Source organism: Calliphora vicina, chromosome 2 (assembly GCF_958450345.1).
Source record: "Calliphora vicina chromosome 2, idCalVici1.1, whole genome shotgun sequence".
Taxonomy (NCBI): Eukaryota; Metazoa; Arthropoda; class Insecta; order Diptera; family Calliphoridae; genus Calliphora; species Calliphora vicina.
The window spans coordinates 11,730,600-11,749,966 of NC_088781.1; the positions used below are offsets into that span (position 1 = coordinate 11,730,600).

The window sequence follows — 19,367 nt, forward strand, 5'->3', positions numbered from 1 at the left end:
TGATCACAGATCGACCTCCTTTTCTCATTTAAACGCTTATTTACCAAGTTATTAACGATTTTAGATATTTTGAGATTTTCATATAAAAAATGGAATTTTCACTAGAAATATGAGTGATCACAGATCGACCTCCTTTTCTCATTTAAACGCTTATTTACCAAGTTATTAACGATTTTAGATATTTTGTGATTTTCATATAGAAAATTTAATTTTCACTAGAAATATGAGTGATCACAGATCGACCTCCTTTTCTCATTTAAACGCTTATTTACCAAGTTATTAACGATTTTAGATATTTTGCGATTTTCATATAGAAAATTTAATTTTCACTAGAAATATGAGTGATCACAGATCGACCTCCTTTTCTCATTTAAACGCTTATTTACCAAGTTATTAACGATTTTAGATATTTTGAGTTTTTCATATAAAACATGAAATTTTCGCTAGAAATATGAGTGATCACAGATCGACCTCCTTTTCTCATTTAAACACTTATTTACCAAGTTATTAACGATTTTAGATATTTTGTGATTTTCATATAGAAAATTTAATTTTCACTAGAAATATGAGTGATCACAGATCGACCTCCTTTTCTCATTTAAACGCTTATTTACCAAGTTATTAACGATTTTAGATATTTTGAGTTTTTCATATAAAACATGAAATTTTCGCTAGAAATATGAGTGATCACAGATCGACCTCCTTTTCTCATTTAAACACTTATTTACCAAGTTATTAACGATTTTAGATATTTTGAGTTTTTCATATTAAAAATGGAATTTTCACTAGAGATATGAGTGATCACAGATCGACCTCCTTTTCTCATTTACACATATATTTACCAAGTTATTAACGATTTTAGATATTTTGAGTTTTTGATATAAAGAATGGAATTTTCACTAGAAATATGAGTGATCACAGATCGACCTCCTTTTCTCATTTAAACGCTTATTTACCAAGTTATTAACGATTTTAAATATTTTGAGATTTTCATATAAAAAATGGAATTTTCACTAGAAATATGAGTGATCACAGATCGACCTCCTTTTCTCATTTAAACACTTATTTACCAAGTTATTAACGATTTTAGATATTTTGAGTTTTTCATATTAAAAATGTAATTTTCACTAGAAATATGAGTGATCACAGATCGACCTCCTTTTCTCATTTAAACGCTTATTTACCAAGTTATTAACGATTTTAGATATTTTGAGTTTTTCATATTAAAAATGGAATTTTCACTAGAAATATGAGTGACCACAGATCGACCTCCTTTTCTCATTTAAACGCTTATTTACCAAGTTATTAACGATTTTAGATATTTTGTGATTTTCATATAGAAAATTTAATTTTCACTAGAAATATGAGTGATCACAGATCGACCTCCTTTTCTCATTTAAACGCTTATTTACCAAGTTATTAACGATTTTAGATATTTTGAGATTTTCATATAAAACATGAAATTTTCGCTAGAAATATGAGCGATCACAGATCGACCTCCTTTTCTCATTTAAACGCTTATTTACGAAGTTATTAACGATTTTAGATATTTTGAGTTTTTCATATAAAACATGAAATTTTCGCTAGAAATATGAGTGATCACAGATCGACCTCCTTTTCTCATTTAAACGCTTATTTACCAAGTTATTAACGATTTTAGATATTTTGAGTTTTTCATATAAAAAATGGATTTTTCACTAGATATATGAGTGATCACAGATCGACCTTCTTTTCTCAATTAAACGCTTATTTACCAAGTTATTAACAATTTTAGATATTTTGTGATTTTCATATAGAAAATTTAATTTTCACTAGAAATATGAGTGATCACAGATCGACCTCCTTTTCTCATTTAAACGCTTATTTACCAAGTTATTAACGATTTTAGATATTTTGAGTTTTTCATATAAAAAATGGATTTTTCACTAGATATATGAGTGATCACAGATCGACCTTCTTTTCTCAATTAAACGCTTATTTACCAAGTTATTAACAATTTTAGATATTTTGTGATTTTCATATAGAAAATTTAATTTTCACTAGAAATATGAGTGATCACAGATCGACCTCCTTTTCTCATTTAAACGCTTATTTACCAAGTTATTAACGATTTTAGATATTTTGAGTTTTTCATATAAAAAATGGATTTTTCACTAGATATATGAGTGATCACAGATCGACCTCCTTTTCTCATTTAAACGCTTATTTACCAAGTTATTAACGATTTTAGATATTTTGAGTTTTTCATATAAAAAATGGATTTTTCACTAGAAATATGAGTGATCACAGATCGACCTCCTTTTCGCATTTAAACGCTTATTTACCAAGTTATTAACGATTTTAGATATTTTGAGTTTTTGATATAAAAAATGTAATTTTCACTAGAAATATGAGTGATCACAGATCGACCTCCTTTTCTCAATTAAACACTTATTTACCAAGTTATTAACGATTTTATATATTTTGAGTTTTTCATATAAATCTTGAAATTTTCACTATAAATATGAGAGATCACAGATCGATCTCCTTTTCTCAATTAAACGCTTATTTACCAAGTTATTAAGGATTTTAGATATTTTGTGATTTTCATATAGAAAATTTAATTTTCACTAGAAATATGAGTGATCACAGATCGACCTCCTTTTCTCATTTAAACGCTTATTTACCAAGTTATTAACGATTTTAGATATTTTGTGATTTTCATATAGAAAATTTAATTTTCACTAGAAATATGAGTGATCACAGATCGACCTCCTTTTCTCATTTAAACGCTTATTTACCAAGTTATTAACGATTTTAGATATTTTGAGTTTTTCATATAAAAAATGGATTTTTCACTAGATATATGAGTGATCACAGATCGACATTCTTTTCTCAATTAAACGCTTATTTACCAAGTTATTAACAATTTTAGATATTTTGTGATTTTCATATAGAAAATTTAATTTTCACTAGAAATATGAGTGATCACAGATCGACCTCCTTTTCTCATTTAAACGCTTATTTACCCAGTTATTAACGATTTTAGATATTTTGAGTTTTTGATATAAAAAATTTAATTTTCACTAGAAATATGAGTGATCACAGATCGACCTCCTTTTCTCAATTAAACACTTATTTACCAAGTTATTAACGATTTTATATATTTTGAGTTTTTCATATAAATCTTGAAATTTTCACTAGAAATATGAGTGATCACAGATCGACCTCCTTTTCTCATTTAAACGCTTATTTACCAAGTTATTAACGATTTTAGATATTTTGAGTTTTTCATATAAAAATTGGAATTTTCACTAGAAATATGAGTGATCACAGATCGACCTCCTTTTCTCAATTAAACGCTTATTTACACAAGTTATTAACGATTTTAGATATTTTGAGGAATTTTCACTAGAAATATGAGTGATTACTAGGGGGCGGATTTATATGCAAATGCATGTTTTTTCTCGAACGTCCAAATACAATGTAGACCAATTATCTATCTGAATCGCACATTTTGCTGCAAAATGGCATCGATTTGTTAGTGCATATTTTATTGATAATGCATATTTTGTTATATTTTACTTCAAAATGCATATTTATATGCATATTATGCCAATTTTTAATAAAAAATATAATTTTTTGTCATTAATGGGCAATACATTATTTCGACATTTTTTTTGTCGAATTTATTATAGAAATAGCAGTAGATAACATTTACTAACTAACTTCTTTCGACATCGAGAAATTGGCATTAAGTTCTTCATTTCTTTAACAGTAATTGAAAATTATCATTTCAAAACACTTTTCTTCAAAAAAGTTTAGTTTTTTTAAGTATCAAAAAATCATTAAATGTATCGAAAAACATTCATATTTGTTTTAATTGCAAATTCGATTTATAAGAGATTTCGTTATCGAAAGATTCACATACACAGTTACCGCTCCTGACAGTAATATCTACGAGACTGTCGTAAACTAGTGATTTTGGATAACTTAGAGACATTATAGATTACATAGAGACACTTAAGTGATAATTGTCTTTATGCTAGATTCCATGGGATGTATAAAGTAACCAATTGACTTCTCTCTGCATTACAAATAGCACGTCAAATGACCCAAAATATATAAATTGGAGTCAGCCAAGTGATCAGATATTATTTCCCTCTATAAGGGATACATTTACTAATTGCTTAATTGCTTGGTTATTACGAGATAAATATTAAGGTTGGATGCTACTTTACAGCACGATCAAAATAGAGAAGCTCTAAAGATTATGGATTTAAACAAGTATTCATACCAAGATATTACAATTAATATATCGTCCATCGTTTTTTCAGAAGAAAAATTATTTTAAAAATATTTTTAGAACTTTATTTGTTTAATTCCTGGTATAATTTAAAGAGTTCTAACTGCTGGCAACAGTGTTGTGTATTTTTTGGACATTTCGAATTCCATACTTAATTATTTTATGTTTCTGCACAAAAATATAAGTGCATATTTTTTAAATTTTGAGGTCATATTTTGATTTTTTTGAAGCATATTTTAGGCGCATATTTTCCAATAATAAATGCATGAAAATCCGCCCCCTAGTGATTACATATCGACCTTCTTTTCTCATTTAAACGCTTGTTTACATAGTTATTAACGATTTTAAATTACTTTATTTGAAATAACTGATTTTTGACGAAAACATAAAGGAAGTGTTCGTTTTTAGTAAATAGTTTTTTCATTTCGATTTTGAGTGTTTCATTCAACTCATTCCATTTTCTTGTAAGAAGAATGCACTAATAAAGTAAAACGTCAAAAACCTCTTATTTTTCATTAACATTTTGTATAAATTGGACGTATTTTGTTTAGTCATCTTTTGTTTTGGTGCAATATTTCATCAAAAGTGGTCAAATCTTACTAATTGTTCGAGATTATTATAGAATAAATAGTTAATTTCACATTCCTTTAATATTAGTTCGATAGCATATCAGAAGCAACATGGAATTTCCTCACTTAGGACAACATTGCAATGAGAAAACATGCAATAGACTAGGTAAGTGGTTTCCTTGTTTGTATGTACTATATTCATACACGGAAGTAATTTGGATAACTGTATTTACTAAAATTGTGTATTTGTTTGTTAGATTTTTTACCCATGAAATGTGATGCTTGCAATCAAGTTTTTTGTTCCTCGCATTTTAACTATGAGCAGCACAGTTGTGCCTCCGGTTTGCGTAAGGATTACCAAGTGCCGTTATGCCCATTGTGTGGTGATCCAGTACCTACTGCCCCTGGCGTTGAACCTGATTTGACGGTAGGACAACACATCGACCAACAGTGTAAATCGGATTCTCGGAAAATTTTCACAAATCGTTGTTCCTACAAGTCATGCAAACGAAAAGAATTAATACCAGTCAACTGTTCACAATGCAAGCGCAACTTTTGTTTACGTCATCGTCACACAGCCGATCATGAATGCCAGTCATCTGCTGGGAATAATATAAAAACTGAGTCAGATCAAAAAAGGAGTATTGTTGCGTAAGTTTAGGAAATAGTAATGAAATAACTTAATATTTTACTTAGAAACTATTCATTTTTATATTTACAGAAAAGCAGCAGAACAAAGACGTACACAAAAGCCACCAAATACTTTATTTAATACTGCTCCCAAACCTACTACTGCTGCCGTAAGAGCTGCTGCAGCACAACGCTTAACGGCAGGCTCATCACAGTTGCAAACTATTCAGGGAAACATAGTAAGTCAAATATTATTTAGTTCTAATGCATCCCATGGGACTCCGTGTGGGAGTGTATTTTACAGAACACACCTTTGCTAATCTAATGTAAAGTTTGTGAGGTCATTTATTTATTTTCTTTTTTCAATTATAGTCAGAGGATGAGGCCTTAGCTCGTGCTATTGCTCTGTCCATAATGGAATTAGACGAAACCAACGATCGCAATAGACGTAATGAAACAGCGGCTGCCGCCACAAATACACAACGACGCAATAACACTACCGTGCCAGTGGGAGGCCATGATCAGCAGCAAAACTCTGGCAATAACAAATGCTCTCTATCGTAGTTTAAATAGTTTCTAATTATTTAGCAATCATCATGTAGTAGAAAAGTTATTGAGATTTGCTTGAGCAGCGCTTTAGTGAAACAAGTAGACATTATTTTGAATTTGTACAACTTTATATAGAATTCAAAATTGAACTGTAGTTAATTAGAAAATGTTTGGCAGAGAATTGTTAAATCTCTAATATAATATTTGTTTTATTTCCCTTACAAAACCATATTTGATTTGTGTAACATTATTTATATTATTTGTATGTTTTATTGTGTAGTTTAATAAAAATAAAGTATAATTATAAGTGAAATAAATGTTTGTCTCCTAACTACTCAGGTGTAGGGACCACGTCATTGCTTGTTGATATCTGTATATTTTGAGCAGGTTCTGGCGATCGAGCTGTTGGTGAGGTAACACTGCTATTATTGCCTGAAGATTCTGTTAGCTCAGGCAAATTTTCCATGGCATTTAGCGAGGTTGGTCCCTCAAAACTAACTTTCTTGTCTAAGGAAAGTTTTCTGGCTGGCTCTAAGGGCGCAGATGTGTGTGGCAAAATACTGGTGTCTGTTGAAGTAATGCTCGCTTTGCGTTGAGCTGCTGAAAAATTAATCATGGCATCGGCTGCTAAAATACTAGCGCTGGATAATATTATTGAGACCTGCTCGGCGGAAGGACAACTAGTTATAGTCATGTCATCGGGACTGTAGCCATTGGTTGTTAGTAACTGCTCCAATTTGACAAAGGATTGTATAATGTTGTTCTGTAAATAATATAGAAAAAATTAAAATATTTATTTATTGATTCGAAACCTTTTAAAACTTACTCTTATGGGCCGAAATATGATAAATTCCGTATCACGGTTGCTTAAATACAATTGCATGGATCTTTGTAATATGGGCAGTTTGCTCTTTATCAAACGCTGTGTCTCTTGTATAACACTGCTAATTTGTTGAGGACTAGCCCAGGTACTTTGCCTTAGGGTATAGTTTATCTTATTTTGTTGTGACTGCTGCTGCTGGTCCTTGTTTACTACAGTTGCTGCGTTATTTATCACTGACTGTGCTTTATCCAGGAACGTTACCAGAGGCGCTGCCAATAATTGTAGAGAATCCTTGATAAACTTTTCACATACAAATTTCAATTGACGATCCACTTCTTTGCGTGAGTCCAATAAATGTTCCTTAATTTGTGGCGTACCTTCTAGTAAGAACTCTAGCAAAGCATTATTGCTGCCCATGGAAAACAATTGCTTGCGCTTCTGCAATAGACCAAAAGCAGCAGTTTTCACTTTACTGAAATCTAAAGAAGTTTCTTTGACTGTAAAATCGACACGGAAGGGAGCAATTTGTTCTCTTAGAATTAGTAAATGTTTAATTTCGAATAGTTCACCATCTATGGGAGTCTAGAAATAAAGTAATTAAACTAAAATAAAAGTTGTTTTGTAAAAGTATTTGAACTTATACCTTTGATTGAGATATTTTAGTTGCTGCCGCCGATACACTTTGAATACAATGCTTTAGGGCTTCCTGAGATAAGCCCTGGAATATTGGTCTATCAACACAGCGATAAAGACGTGATAAACAAACCAATGTACGTCTTACTGTGGGATACCACATACCGTGCATATCAGCTGGTGAATCTAAAATAAGTTTAATGTACGAAATATTATTGTTTTCTAATTAGAAATTCTGTTAAAATTTTCGAACATAACTCAAATAGTTTTTAATTTAAAAGATTTTGTTGTTTTAATACAAAGTTAAAAAAGAATTAAGTGTAACGATTTTTAAAATTTCGAAATTAAGTTCGAATTTTCGAACATGGCGTAAAAGATCTTAATTTCGAAAGTGTATTTAAAGTATATTCGAAAATTTCAAATATTTTGCAATGTTATAAAAAATTTCAAGTTCGAAACACCTGACAATTATTTCGAATTTTCATGATATTCAAAAAAAAAAAAATTGAAAATAGTGACACAAATTTGGTGAAATTTTCTTAATTTATTGATCCACTTATCTAATTTCTTACTGTACTCACTCATATTTCTCACACGACTGACACTTGTATCGACACTTTCAGCTTCCGTAATATTTGAAGTTGTTGATACCAATGAGGACCTTGAATCAAAGCGACGTATTTGAGGAGGATCTTGCAATGATAAAGCTATGCTCTGAAATTGAACAAAAAAAAACTGTTTAATAAAGAAAATCAGTATACATATGTATCCTAAGACCAACCTCCATCATCTCTAATTTTTCGGGATAAGCTAAATCACCTGCCGAAGGATTATAATTTAGGATATCAGATTGTAAATACAAATGAGCTCTAAACACCAAACGTTCCTGAACATCTTGCAGCAATTGATTGGCAATAGTAGCAAATGCTTCCAAAGCAGTGGCTATAAACAATAAATGAATTATAAAATGAAATGGAGAGCAAAGATGGGATGTGATGTAAACTAAAACATACGATTTTGCTGGACATGTTCCTCCAACATCTCAATTCTTAATATTGAGCAAATTTCAGCCAATGTTTCCAAATGATTTATGTGAATAATAAACGGACGCATGGTGTCATACAAAATATTACACAAACCCTCCAGATAAGACCTTTATAAGCAAAACACATTAAATTAATACATTACAACAAACTTTTGCACATTTACTTACGTTAATTGCTCGCTTTCGTGGGCAAAGAACTGATAGTACAATCTCTGCTCGTCCTGGCATATATGCACTAAAAACGCACACGAGCTACGCATTAAAGCACAATGATCTCCTTTATGTTGAGTCTTTATATCCTTAATGGCTTTATCAACGGCGGGCGTCATTATAGTGGCCCTTTCGTTTAAATAGTTCTGTTGCAACTCTGACAAAAGATTTGCATACTCCGGACATACCTGTACGCGAGATTCAATCATTTGTGAAACTCGTTTAACCTTGGCGGCAGATGTTTGATATTTGCCATAGTAGAGAGCAAAAGCTGCATCTGGAGAGGTAATAGAGGCTTCATGGCCACTACTACCCGTAACTGTGCTATTCTGTTTAGGGTGCAAAGTGGCTTCTGTAGCTTGGGACATAACTGTGTTGACATAGTTTTTAACCAGAGTGACTGCCTTGGCTAAACAATGTTTGTATTTTATGATAAAAGCAGGAGAATCTTTAAATTTAGGCTGTAAAGGAATAAAATCAATTAAATGTGGCATACCGTAATTGCACAATACTTACATGTTCCTTCAAGTACGTCAAACATTCATCAATCTTTGACAAACACTCCCGAAATGACTCTGAGGCCACTGAGAGTGTGGGACTGTGCAGACGTTGATTTAAAAGTTCCACTTGATTAAAATAATGCAAACGCTTATGTATTTCATCACCCAATGATTGTAATTTTTCCTGCTCCTCAATCAGCTGTTCACTAGCACTGTTTAGAGCTTCCGTTTTTTCCGATACAAAAGCATACTCTTCACGCAAAGTCTTCAAACGACCCATGGCAGCCTCAATTTGTGTCAGCATACGCTTGCATTCAGTGCTTCTTGTGATCAACTGCTGCAAGTAGCGATGCGACACCACATTGCTGTTTTCATGAATCTCTGCGTGCACACGATCATACAGCATCAGGAAATCGTGTGTGGTATCGATTCCCGGTGGCAGTGACTGCTGCAAAGTGCTAAGAGACAAGGAATTTATGTCAGAGTCATTTGTAGTAGTCTTCACTTCAAGTTTGGAGTGCTCCAATGAGGGCAACTGAAAATAAATTCTTGATTACGTTTGCTTCAATCGATTTTAGTTTTGTGTGTCTTACCTCAGCTTCCTGGGACCAAATTGAATTGATTTGCTCCAAACATTCATCTTGTGTGACATTTAATGCGGCAAGTGCATTGTTTTTTGCATCCCATAACAGAAGTCGAGACCGAATTTTCCGTAAATTTTCATTTTCTAGCTGAACACTGGCTACGTCATCCATTCTTGGCCTGCATCCGTTAAAAAACGTAAAAAACAACTATTTTCGTTTGTTTCTTTTTCACTGTCATTCTTTCTTTTTTTTCCAGTCAGCTGTTTACATAAATTGCCAAATCACAATAAAAGAAGAAAATGTAAGGGAAGGAAACCTAACAATTTGAGTATGATGAAATAAGATTTTGAAAGGCATTTCTAGGCGTTAATTATTTGTGACATTTGCACTTTTTATAGAATGTACAGAAATAAATACGTTCGTAAGGTTTTGCTAATTAAATTGGCCGAGTGTGGCGGAATTCGCTGAGGCTCTTTGAGTCTTCTCTTGTAAGACAATTGGGGGTAGATCACACAACAATTTTGCACGGCGTAGGTATGACAGATCAGATTAGAACTCTGACCATATGGTAGTGACTTTAGACTTGAAAGTTTGTGTGTCCAAGTAGGGACGAGTGCTTTGAACCTAACAACTGTTTGGAATGTGTGCAGTTTTTACTGACGAATCTAATATGAAATCTGGCACTGGGGCCAGGACGAATGCAGCGTCTTCCAGGCAGAGATCTGGAAGGCCATGGATACAACGGGGTCTGAAGCGACAATCAGGGATTTGAATTGTCATATAGTACATAGTCTTAAACTGCAAAAGAGCTCTAGTAGCGTTAATGATTGTAACAAATATACAAATTATTTTAATTTAATAAAAGTTGATTTTAACTGAGCTAGTGAAACCCCTTATTGAATTTCTTATCTCATGTTTCATTCCATTCCGTTTTTGACAACACAACTATTTGTTTTGATTTGTTTATTAGAAAATAAAAAAAAATAAAGGGTGTCGTTTTTCTTTTCATCTGTATGATTTGTTCAATTTACGAAAAGAAAATCCTCTAGTGTTATGGCTCCACAACCTGTAGTAACTGGTCTTTCACCAAAAGAAGGTCCGCCTGGGACCCGTGTTATAATACGTGGCGAATTTTTGGGTTCTAAACCAACAGATTTGATAGGTGGGTCATTGAGTGGTTTTCTAAAGGAGGTGTATTGTGTTCGTCATCTAAATTAGTAAAATTATGTTAATTTGCTTATCTTAAAGGTTTAAAAATTTGTGGTTTTGATTGTCTACTGTCGGCTGAATGGGTGTCGCCCAACAAAATTATCGCTCGCACTGGTCCAGCTAAGGGTATTGGCGATATCATTGTTACCACAAATAGTGGTGGTGTGGGCTCCTCCTCTGTGCAGTTCAGAGCCATAGGAAATAATGAAATAATAGGACCCGTAAAAGAGTCACCTGTATGGGTAGATGAGGCACCATCACAAAATTTTGCTTGGGGTAGGCGAACTTTGGTGCAGTCGGTCTTTACACAAGAGGATCCATTGGGGCTATCAACCGAGGGCAATGAGCAGAAAAATGTTGAGAATTTAAGAGAACTCTTTCCAAATAACAGCGGCGACTTGTTGCAAGAAAACTTTTCGCCAGCCTTGTTCTTGTTGGAAAAGCATTCGGCCACTACATTTGCCGATCTGAAAGCTGGTCTTAATTATCTGAATCGAAAAGTAGAGTCACAAAAGGAGGGTCAACTATCCTTTTTGAAATCGAATGCCGGCTCTGTTATCGACCAGTTGGATACTATGATGAATATAAGGGACAAATTACAGGAAGATCAAAAACAGTATGGGCCGGAACCTCTGCGTGTATTGCAAGAGGAAATTGAAAGTATGTGGTAATTTCTTTTTTTGGAATTTATATTGTTTATGTATTTTTTTATTAATTTTAGATTCTATTTCTGAGTCCGAAAATATTTTCAATGATGTATTGTTGCGCAAAGAAAAGGCTGATTCCACTAGGGCAGTGCTGTTGGCTTTATCTCGCCACAAATTTTTGTTCTGTTTACCAAACTCCGTAGAAAAAAAGGCTGCCGCTGGAGAATTCGATATTGTTGTTAACGATTATGCCAGAGCAAAGAGTCGTTTCAGTAAAACTGAAATTCCGGTAAGTTGATTTCAATTGAAAATTATTATACAAACGTAATAGAATTTGGAAAATTGATGGCTTCTAAGACCCCAAGGAAATAGTTTGTTCAATTAAGTATAACTACATAAATTTATCTTGCAGTTTCATTAATTAAATTAAATTAATCCATAATGGAATTAATTCATACAGAATTCAATTATTGTTAATTCCGATCAAATTATAATAAGGACGATCATTTAGTTTTGTTTTAGTTTTTCTTTTAATAATTTACAATATAAATTGAAAAAAAATTGTCTAAGCCGTATTATAATACATTTTAATTTAAGAACAGTTGAATCATTTAATACATTTTAAAGTTATTTTTGTAATGGATTTGATTCATCAAGGAATTTGTTCTATAAATAATGAATTAATAAAGGAATAAAGTCAATACGTTTGCTGTACTAAAAAATTAAAACAACGAATTAATCTGTACTGAATGTATTATTAGTAGAAATATTGAAAATTGAATTAAGATTTTCATCAAATTTGCATGCCTATTTTATTTAGATATTCCGAAAAGTAATGGAAGAAGTCGATCAGCGTATTTTACAAATACGCAAACAATTACACGAAAAAGTCATAAAAATGCCCCAAAGCGTCGAACAGCAACGTAAACTTATTAAAGCTCTAATAAGTCTAGAAGTTCAACAGTCCGGAAATATCATAAATGACAAGCTACGTAATACAGATCCAGCTTGGGATGCCATAGATGCAAGATCCAAATATTTAGAACAGACGTTTAAGCAAACATTTGAACAATATGCCAGCAAAGATGCTCAAGGAGCCGAAAGTAAGATTTTTACAATTCGTATGCGAAAAAATATAAAATTTTAAATATTAATCCTTCCAACACAGAGAGCAAAAATCGTGATATATCCCAAACACCCAACCGTGTGCTGTTCTGTGAAGAAATTTGTGAAATAGCAGCATCCCAATTGCCGGACTTGTGGCGTCTGGGACAGATGTATTTCACGGGAGAACTGAGAGGTCCTAATGATCCCAGACCAGGAGATTTTAAGGTATGTCAATATGTTAAATAAGAGTGCTACCAACATTTAAAATCTCAATGTGTCTATTGCAGCGCATGATCTTGAATGCCATTGAAAAATTCTGTATTTATCTGAAAGTGGCTATGTGTACCACAGATTCTGAGGCACGTACTCTAAGGCAATCTGTAGGCCTTATATGGCCCATTAGCCATGGTTCTCATGATGTTTTCAAATCTTGGTTGCCTCAGTGTTTACGTTATACACGTATAACTTATGCCACTTTGATTAGTTTGGATTTGCCTTCATCGGCTTTGGATATTGTACAAAAATTCATTGATGACACACGACTGCACTGTTTCTCTAATATTTTTGAAAAGGCCACACAAAATTGCAATAAACTAACGGAATTGGAGACATGGGAAATGGGTGTCGAAGATTTTCCTGGTGCAACCTTATTGCCACAACGTTTGGAGAATTTACTAATTGAAACATTGGAGGAGGCTCAACAGTCTTGTATTAATCCGGAAATGAGGTTTGATAGTTGTGTAATACAAACCAAACAAATTCTTTGAAAATTGTTTTCATTTTCAGGGAAGGTAACCTTCTAGAGTCAGAATCGGATGGGCAACGGGAAGTGTCATTGCGTTTACAACAATTGCTGTTATGTTTTTGTAATGTTATACAAGAATTGGCATTTAATTACCATAAGGAAGAGACCCCAACACACAATGTCTCTCAGTTACTGGGATATCCAAATAATCAATCAAGTGGCCCTGCTTCTGGCAGATTTACCAGCTTATCTTCCTCTACAACCACGGCCATTACCTGGGAACAACGCATGTTATGCTGTTTGGCCAACTGTGCCTACTGCAATAAAAGCTTTTTCCATAAAGTGGGAAAACTATTTGAAAAGTAAGTAACTCAAATTTATTGCTAAAAACCAAAATTAATATTTCAAAATTTTATATAAATCTTTATAAGATATGGCTATCCTTTACCTTCATTGGCTATTGAAACGGCCCGTTATTCGGTTAACAAATTATTTTCCAACATCTTGGATGCCTATGTGGAGCATAAGGGCGATCCTTTAGTTGGTACAATTGAACCTTCCATGTATTTGGGCACATTTCAGTGGGACATTGAAATGCCAATTGGCCAGTTAAGACCCTACGCCCACGAATGCTGCGATAATCTGGTGGGAGTTTTTTCGGAAATCTTTACTATATCACCCGCTCTATTGAGACCCATACTTGAGCCTATTGTTCTGACTATATCCGAGGAGTTGGGTCGTTTAATGGGTTTTGTAAGGCAGTTCAGTTATTCGGGAGCCATACAAGCCAGTGTTGATATACGCTTACTAAGAGATACTCTAAGATTATATACAAACGAAACTGGAAGGTAAATTTGTGTATTATAATCAATTTAATGGCTTCATTAATTAAACAATTTATTAGAAACTATTTCCTTGAGGCCTTAGAAGCCATCAATCCTCCACTTGATGCCGATCAACAAAAACAAGCTGACGATATACTAGAGCGTGTTAAGGATCGCATGAAATTACAATTAATGTGCTTTTCCGTAAAGGATCCTTAAACGTGAAATCATTTGAAATAAAACTTGTATGGTATTGCTTAAAAATATATTTTTAAAATATAATTACAGCTTATTTAAAAATAATATAGCTAAACATGGTGAGCGTTGCTGGTAGAAAGTAATTATGTTGTGTTTAATTTAAAAGGTATTTTATGCGGGAGTTCCAAGTATATATTATCGATATTTATAATCAAGCTTTAATCTAATTGTCAAAAGCATCGCCTAAAGGCAAAATTTGTATAGAAAATATAATAATCAGCCTAATCGTGGTAGGCGTATACGTCTTACGCCTACGACAGTTTCGTACTAGATTAAAGATAAAATGCAAACTGTTTCTTTAATCTAGTACTAAACTGTCGTAGGCGTAAGACGTTTACGCCAACCACGATAAGGATGAATAAGTAAAATAAATAAAAAGTGCACCTGTTCAGTTTAGGATGATTCAAAGATTCCGAAATTAAACACGTCCGTTGCATTCAAGCCGACGAAAACGGCTGCTTATTTTGAGCTGATATAAGCCGACAAAAAGGTAAAAATACAAGCAGCGGTGACGAGCCGGTCGTCTTGTTTCTGATTCCGAATTCAATACAATATAACAATTTGAATGAAACAAATATTTAAGGTCTGTTTCACGATGTCGAAAGAAAAATGATTCGAACAAGTTTGTATGAAAACTATTCGAAAGAATTTTAAAAACAGTGTTTTTCATAAAAAAAATTTTCGATTAATTTTTCTTTCGGAAGATTTCAAAAGTTGAATCATGAATGAATTTTATTATAAATTGAATTATATCGAAATAAAATCTTTTGAATGAAGCTATAGACTGTATTTTTTAATTCTGGATTAAGCTCAAATTAAATTAAAATTCGAAGTTCACATTACTTTTTAAACCCGATAATGTTTACAACTAAAAATAATTTAAAGTCCATCGAGCATTTAATATGGATTGTATTAAATATAATAGAATTTTAAACAAAATCTAGATTTTTATCAAATATTTCAGGCTTTATTTAATAATTTATCTGGGATACATTTAAAAAAAAAGAATTATTAAAGTAAGTCTTACCACAAATATATTTACACTTTATTATTAGGAACAAAATCCTATAAGTGACTGTAGGCAGTAGTAAATTACATTTTAAAATCAAAGGCCATTTTTCCATCAGCTTGGAATTTGTGAATGTTGTCCTTAATGGCCTGCTCCACATCGATGGTGTTGAACTTTTCTTGAATGCGCATTTTAATTGGATTCTCCAAAGCGTCCATAATTTGATAGCGCAATAGATTGGGCAACACATTCACCACAAATTCCATAATATAATCCAAAGTACCGGCACCATCACAACGTACTTGTATATTTCCCAAATCAATTTGAAGATCATTGATGATGGGTCTCTTACGCGTATCTAAAGCCTGGCTAACACTGAGCGTTAGACGTATGTGTTGAACGGTAAACTGGACGTGACCAACACGAGATATCAAGCCACAGCCCACTTCCCATTGACCTGCACCAGCTATCTGTTGAGTACCGACTTTCACCTTAAGAGTCACGGTGTTATTTTCCATAGAAACCACCACATCGCCGACACGGTAAAACGATGAAATGCCATTAATCCAAGTGTTTGAAAGTTGCATGCTAAACACTCCCACCGTGCGATTGTAGTCGGGCATGCGATAAGGATCATAGCCCATTTCGCGCACCTTCTTACGACCTTCAGCAATGGCCATATCAAGGGGAGTGATGGAGTTTGGCAACAATTTATCACCCATTAACTTGACAATATTGTTATTGATTTCTTCGCGTAATTTCTTGTCGGCCTCCTGCAGCATAAAAGGCTTCATGGTATCGAATACCAGATTAGGAGCAGAATTCACTATACCCTGAAAAACGGTGCCCAAGAAGCCTAAATTTTGGAAATCCATAGACATATCCTTGAATGTTACATCCATTTTAATACGTTCTGTGGTCAAATGACCATCACGCTGCACTTGTAAGGATGCCGAAGCTTTGACAAAGACTTTCTTTAGGATAACAGTAAATGGTCCATTTGCCTTAGAGATGAAGGAGCTTAGAGTATACATACCCTTGGTAACCATTGTATCTAGTTCGATGCCGGCTTCGACCTAAAAAAAATACATTAAATATTAAGGTCATTCATTTCAAAAAAATGAAAATTACACTCTAATTTTTTTTACACTTTTACACAACAAAAACTTGAACAAAATTCCAAAAAGTTTTTTTTGGATTTTTTTCTTGTTTTTGTTTTTTAAAAGTGTAAAAAAATCAGAGTGTAATTTTTTGGAATTAATTAATTTTGATTTCTTAATTTAATTTTTTTCAATAATAAATTGGATTTATTAATTGCAATTTTTATTTTCTCAATATTAATTTCGCTTTCCTATTCTTAAATGTGTTATTGCTCAATATTAATTCGGATTTCTGAATTTTAATTTTTCTCAATTTCAACTTAAAATGGTGTAGTAATTATATGAAGCAAAATTATAAAAAAAAATTAAATTTAACTTTTGAAAGTGAGTTTTTTTAATAAATTTTTTAGGCCACATATTTATCCTTAATATTATCCAGAGTTGGGGGTAGTGCACTAAATGTTGAGTGCAATCAACATTTCACTAGCACTAAATATTATTTTAAAAAATATAGTTTTAACTAATTTTCATCAGCTTTAGTGGTAGTGAAGCTTATATTTTTATCACTAGTATTTTTTAGTGATAGTGATATTTTTTTAACTATAAATCAATTGAGTGGTAGTGTAGAAATAAGCACTAAACTCAAATAGTTAAAAAATTTAACAATAACTAAAAAAAAGCTTCAATAATTTTCTTTGCACTAATATATTCAAAATTAGTGATCGTTAGATTAAATATACAGATGTTTGTTGAGCAAGCTTCAAAGTGTTTTTCAGCATCCGAAGAAATAATAACACAAAAAAACACTGATAATGTAGGATTCTTAGATTTTGGGGAAATTGACAGTAAGTGAAAAAGTTATTGAAGAAATTACTTAGTTTATTAACATCTTCAATATTAGGACAACATTTGTTCAGAAAGATGGCATAGAAAGTGAAATACGTGCATTCCTTTTAAGCTCGGACACTGATATTTGCAGTCTCAAAAAATATCCAATAATAAGGCAAATGTTTTTTAAATTTAACACGCCTTTGGCTTCTTCTGCTCCAGTAGAGCGTTTATTTTCTTTTAGTGGAATGGTGGATTCTCCTCCGAGAAATAAATTAAGTGATTCGAATTTCGAAAAGCTTGTTTTACTTAAAGCCAATAGTCGCTAATTATTTTATGTGTAATTGCTTATTTCTCTTTTTATTGTAATTTGTATATTTATATACCGCTTTTACGTTTTTTCCTTAAATATATTAACTTAAACTATGAATAGAGTAAAACATTTCTTTGTTGAAAAAAATAGTGCAGGAATATTTTTTTAACTAAAAATTTTAGTGTAGAAAAAATTATTTCATTAGGCTGCAAAAAAAATATTTTAACTATTTTCAAAATATTATTAGTTAAAAAATTGTAACTACACTATCACTATTATTGAGTGAGGCTTATATTTTTCAACTCATCACTAAACATTAAAAAAATTAGTGAAATATTTTACACTACCACTAACTATTAGTGATAGTTAAAAATTAGTGCACTACCCCCAACTATGATATTATCCTAATTGTACAAAATTTCATATCCAAGCTATCAAAAATCTAAGAAGAAGCCTCATGTTTTAATGTTTCCTCTTCAATACTCCCAGTGTTGTTAGATAGATATGTATATTCAGTATACATCAGAAGACGGCACAAAGAAAACATGAAACATAGATAATAATAAAATGTAATGCACTTTATATCTATGTTGTAATTTGACCAGCTATTTATTGTGAATTTGGTTTCTTATTTAGAATTTGTATGAACTTCGTTAACATTAGTTTTGTTTACAGGTAAATAACCGATCTTGTTGGGCCTCTGAGGGATGTGAATGCCGATACATGTGTAGATTACAATTTCGTTATCACCAAATATGAACAAAAAATACTGGAAAACACATATGCCAAATGCTTATGAATTCCCAAACACAAAAAACCCAGTTCGACACAGATTAACAGTATCCGTTCGTATTTTTACACTAAAATTTCGCAAATTCTTTTTAATCTACATACCTTCATTGCTTTCAAATCAGCATTGATGTTGGCAATACGAAATTTAGATAAACCATAAGCTTTAACCTTCATCATATTTAAGGTGGCCATGCCCAGACTCTTTTTCATATCTGGAACATCCATGGGATCTGGTATGGGTGCACCGGGAAATCCCACAGGATCTTCTTGTTTGTAATGCTCCAATACCGCATAGAGCTGGGCAGCCAAACGATTTTCCGTTACTTGTACATTATGATCATCAAGGGAATTTGGATTTTCATAGTCCACATCTGCTAGCAAAATATAAGCGTTTCCTTAATCTTTAACTCATTTTATTTTTCATTTAATTGCTTACCACTCTCCTCCTGAGCTGCTACATAAACTCCTGCAGTCAATAACAGCGTTGTTACAGTTAAAACCAACCAAAATCTTTTCAATTCCATTTTAGTTGTGTTAATCTTATTATTTCTACGTAATAATTAATCACTTTCAGAGTTATCAGCGACTTTCGTTCATTCCCATCCGCACTAAACGTTCTTAAAGATAATCTAAGCAGACAGACAGACACAATGAGGTTTATTTATTATTTATTTTATGATTGGATGAGTGACAAAACTAACGCTTTC

At 32.4% G+C, this 19,367-nt stretch overlaps 4 protein-coding genes across 5 annotated transcripts; 2 read left to right on the forward strand and 2 right to left on the reverse strand.

Annotated features, from left to right (window-relative positions):
- Window positions 1–4,807: 4,807 nt before the first annotated feature.
- Window positions 4,808–6,350, forward strand: LOC135952588 (AN1-type zinc finger protein 2A). The gene is made up of 4 exons (XM_065502601.1): window positions 4,808–5,020; window positions 5,112–5,505; window positions 5,576–5,723; window positions 5,857–6,350. Exons 1-4 carry the CDS (start codon window positions 4,966–4,968, stop codon window positions 6,046–6,048), a joined length of 789 nt encoding a protein of 262 aa, XP_065358673.1. The 5' UTR covers window positions 4,808–4,965; the 3' UTR covers window positions 6,049–6,350.
- On the reverse strand, window positions 6,265–10,047 carry Cog3 (conserved oligomeric Golgi complex subunit 3). The gene is made up of 9 exons (XM_065502600.1): window positions 9,838–10,047; window positions 9,261–9,779; window positions 8,703–9,205; window positions 8,503–8,642; window positions 8,271–8,431; window positions 8,071–8,203; window positions 7,500–7,675; window positions 6,860–7,438; window positions 6,265–6,796 (listed from the first exon to the last, which is right to left on the reverse strand). Exons 1-9 carry the CDS (start codon window positions 9,997–9,999, stop codon window positions 6,365–6,367), a joined length of 2,805 nt encoding a protein of 934 aa, XP_065358672.1. The 5' UTR covers window positions 10,000–10,047; the 3' UTR covers window positions 6,265–6,364.
- Window positions 10,048–10,790: 743 nt separating this feature from the next.
- Sec5 (secretory 5) lies at window positions 10,791–14,701 on the forward strand. The gene is made up of 9 exons (XM_065500180.1): window positions 10,791–10,990; window positions 11,077–11,697; window positions 11,759–11,973; window positions 12,505–12,787; window positions 12,853–13,016; window positions 13,079–13,518; window positions 13,578–13,898; window positions 13,968–14,384; window positions 14,441–14,701. Exons 1-9 carry the CDS (start codon window positions 10,882–10,884, stop codon window positions 14,577–14,579), a joined length of 2,709 nt encoding a protein of 902 aa, XP_065356252.1. The 5' UTR covers window positions 10,791–10,881; the 3' UTR covers window positions 14,580–14,701.
- Window positions 14,702–15,563: 862 nt separating this feature from the next.
- Window positions 15,564–19,367, reverse strand: LOC135950959 (uncharacterized). Of its 2 annotated transcripts, none has more exons than XM_065500495.1 (3): window positions 19,097–19,367; window positions 18,763–19,034; window positions 15,564–16,703 (listed from the first exon to the last, which is right to left on the reverse strand). In XM_065500495.1, exons 1-3 carry the CDS (start codon window positions 19,182–19,184, stop codon window positions 15,711–15,713), a joined length of 1,353 nt encoding a protein of 450 aa, XP_065356567.1. In that variant the 5' UTR covers window positions 19,185–19,367; the 3' UTR covers window positions 15,564–15,710. The 2 variants fall into 2 exon arrangements, with proteins under 2 accessions (XP_065356567.1, XP_065356568.1); XM_065500496.1 differs by having other exon boundaries at window positions 18,763–19,031; window positions 19,097–19,365.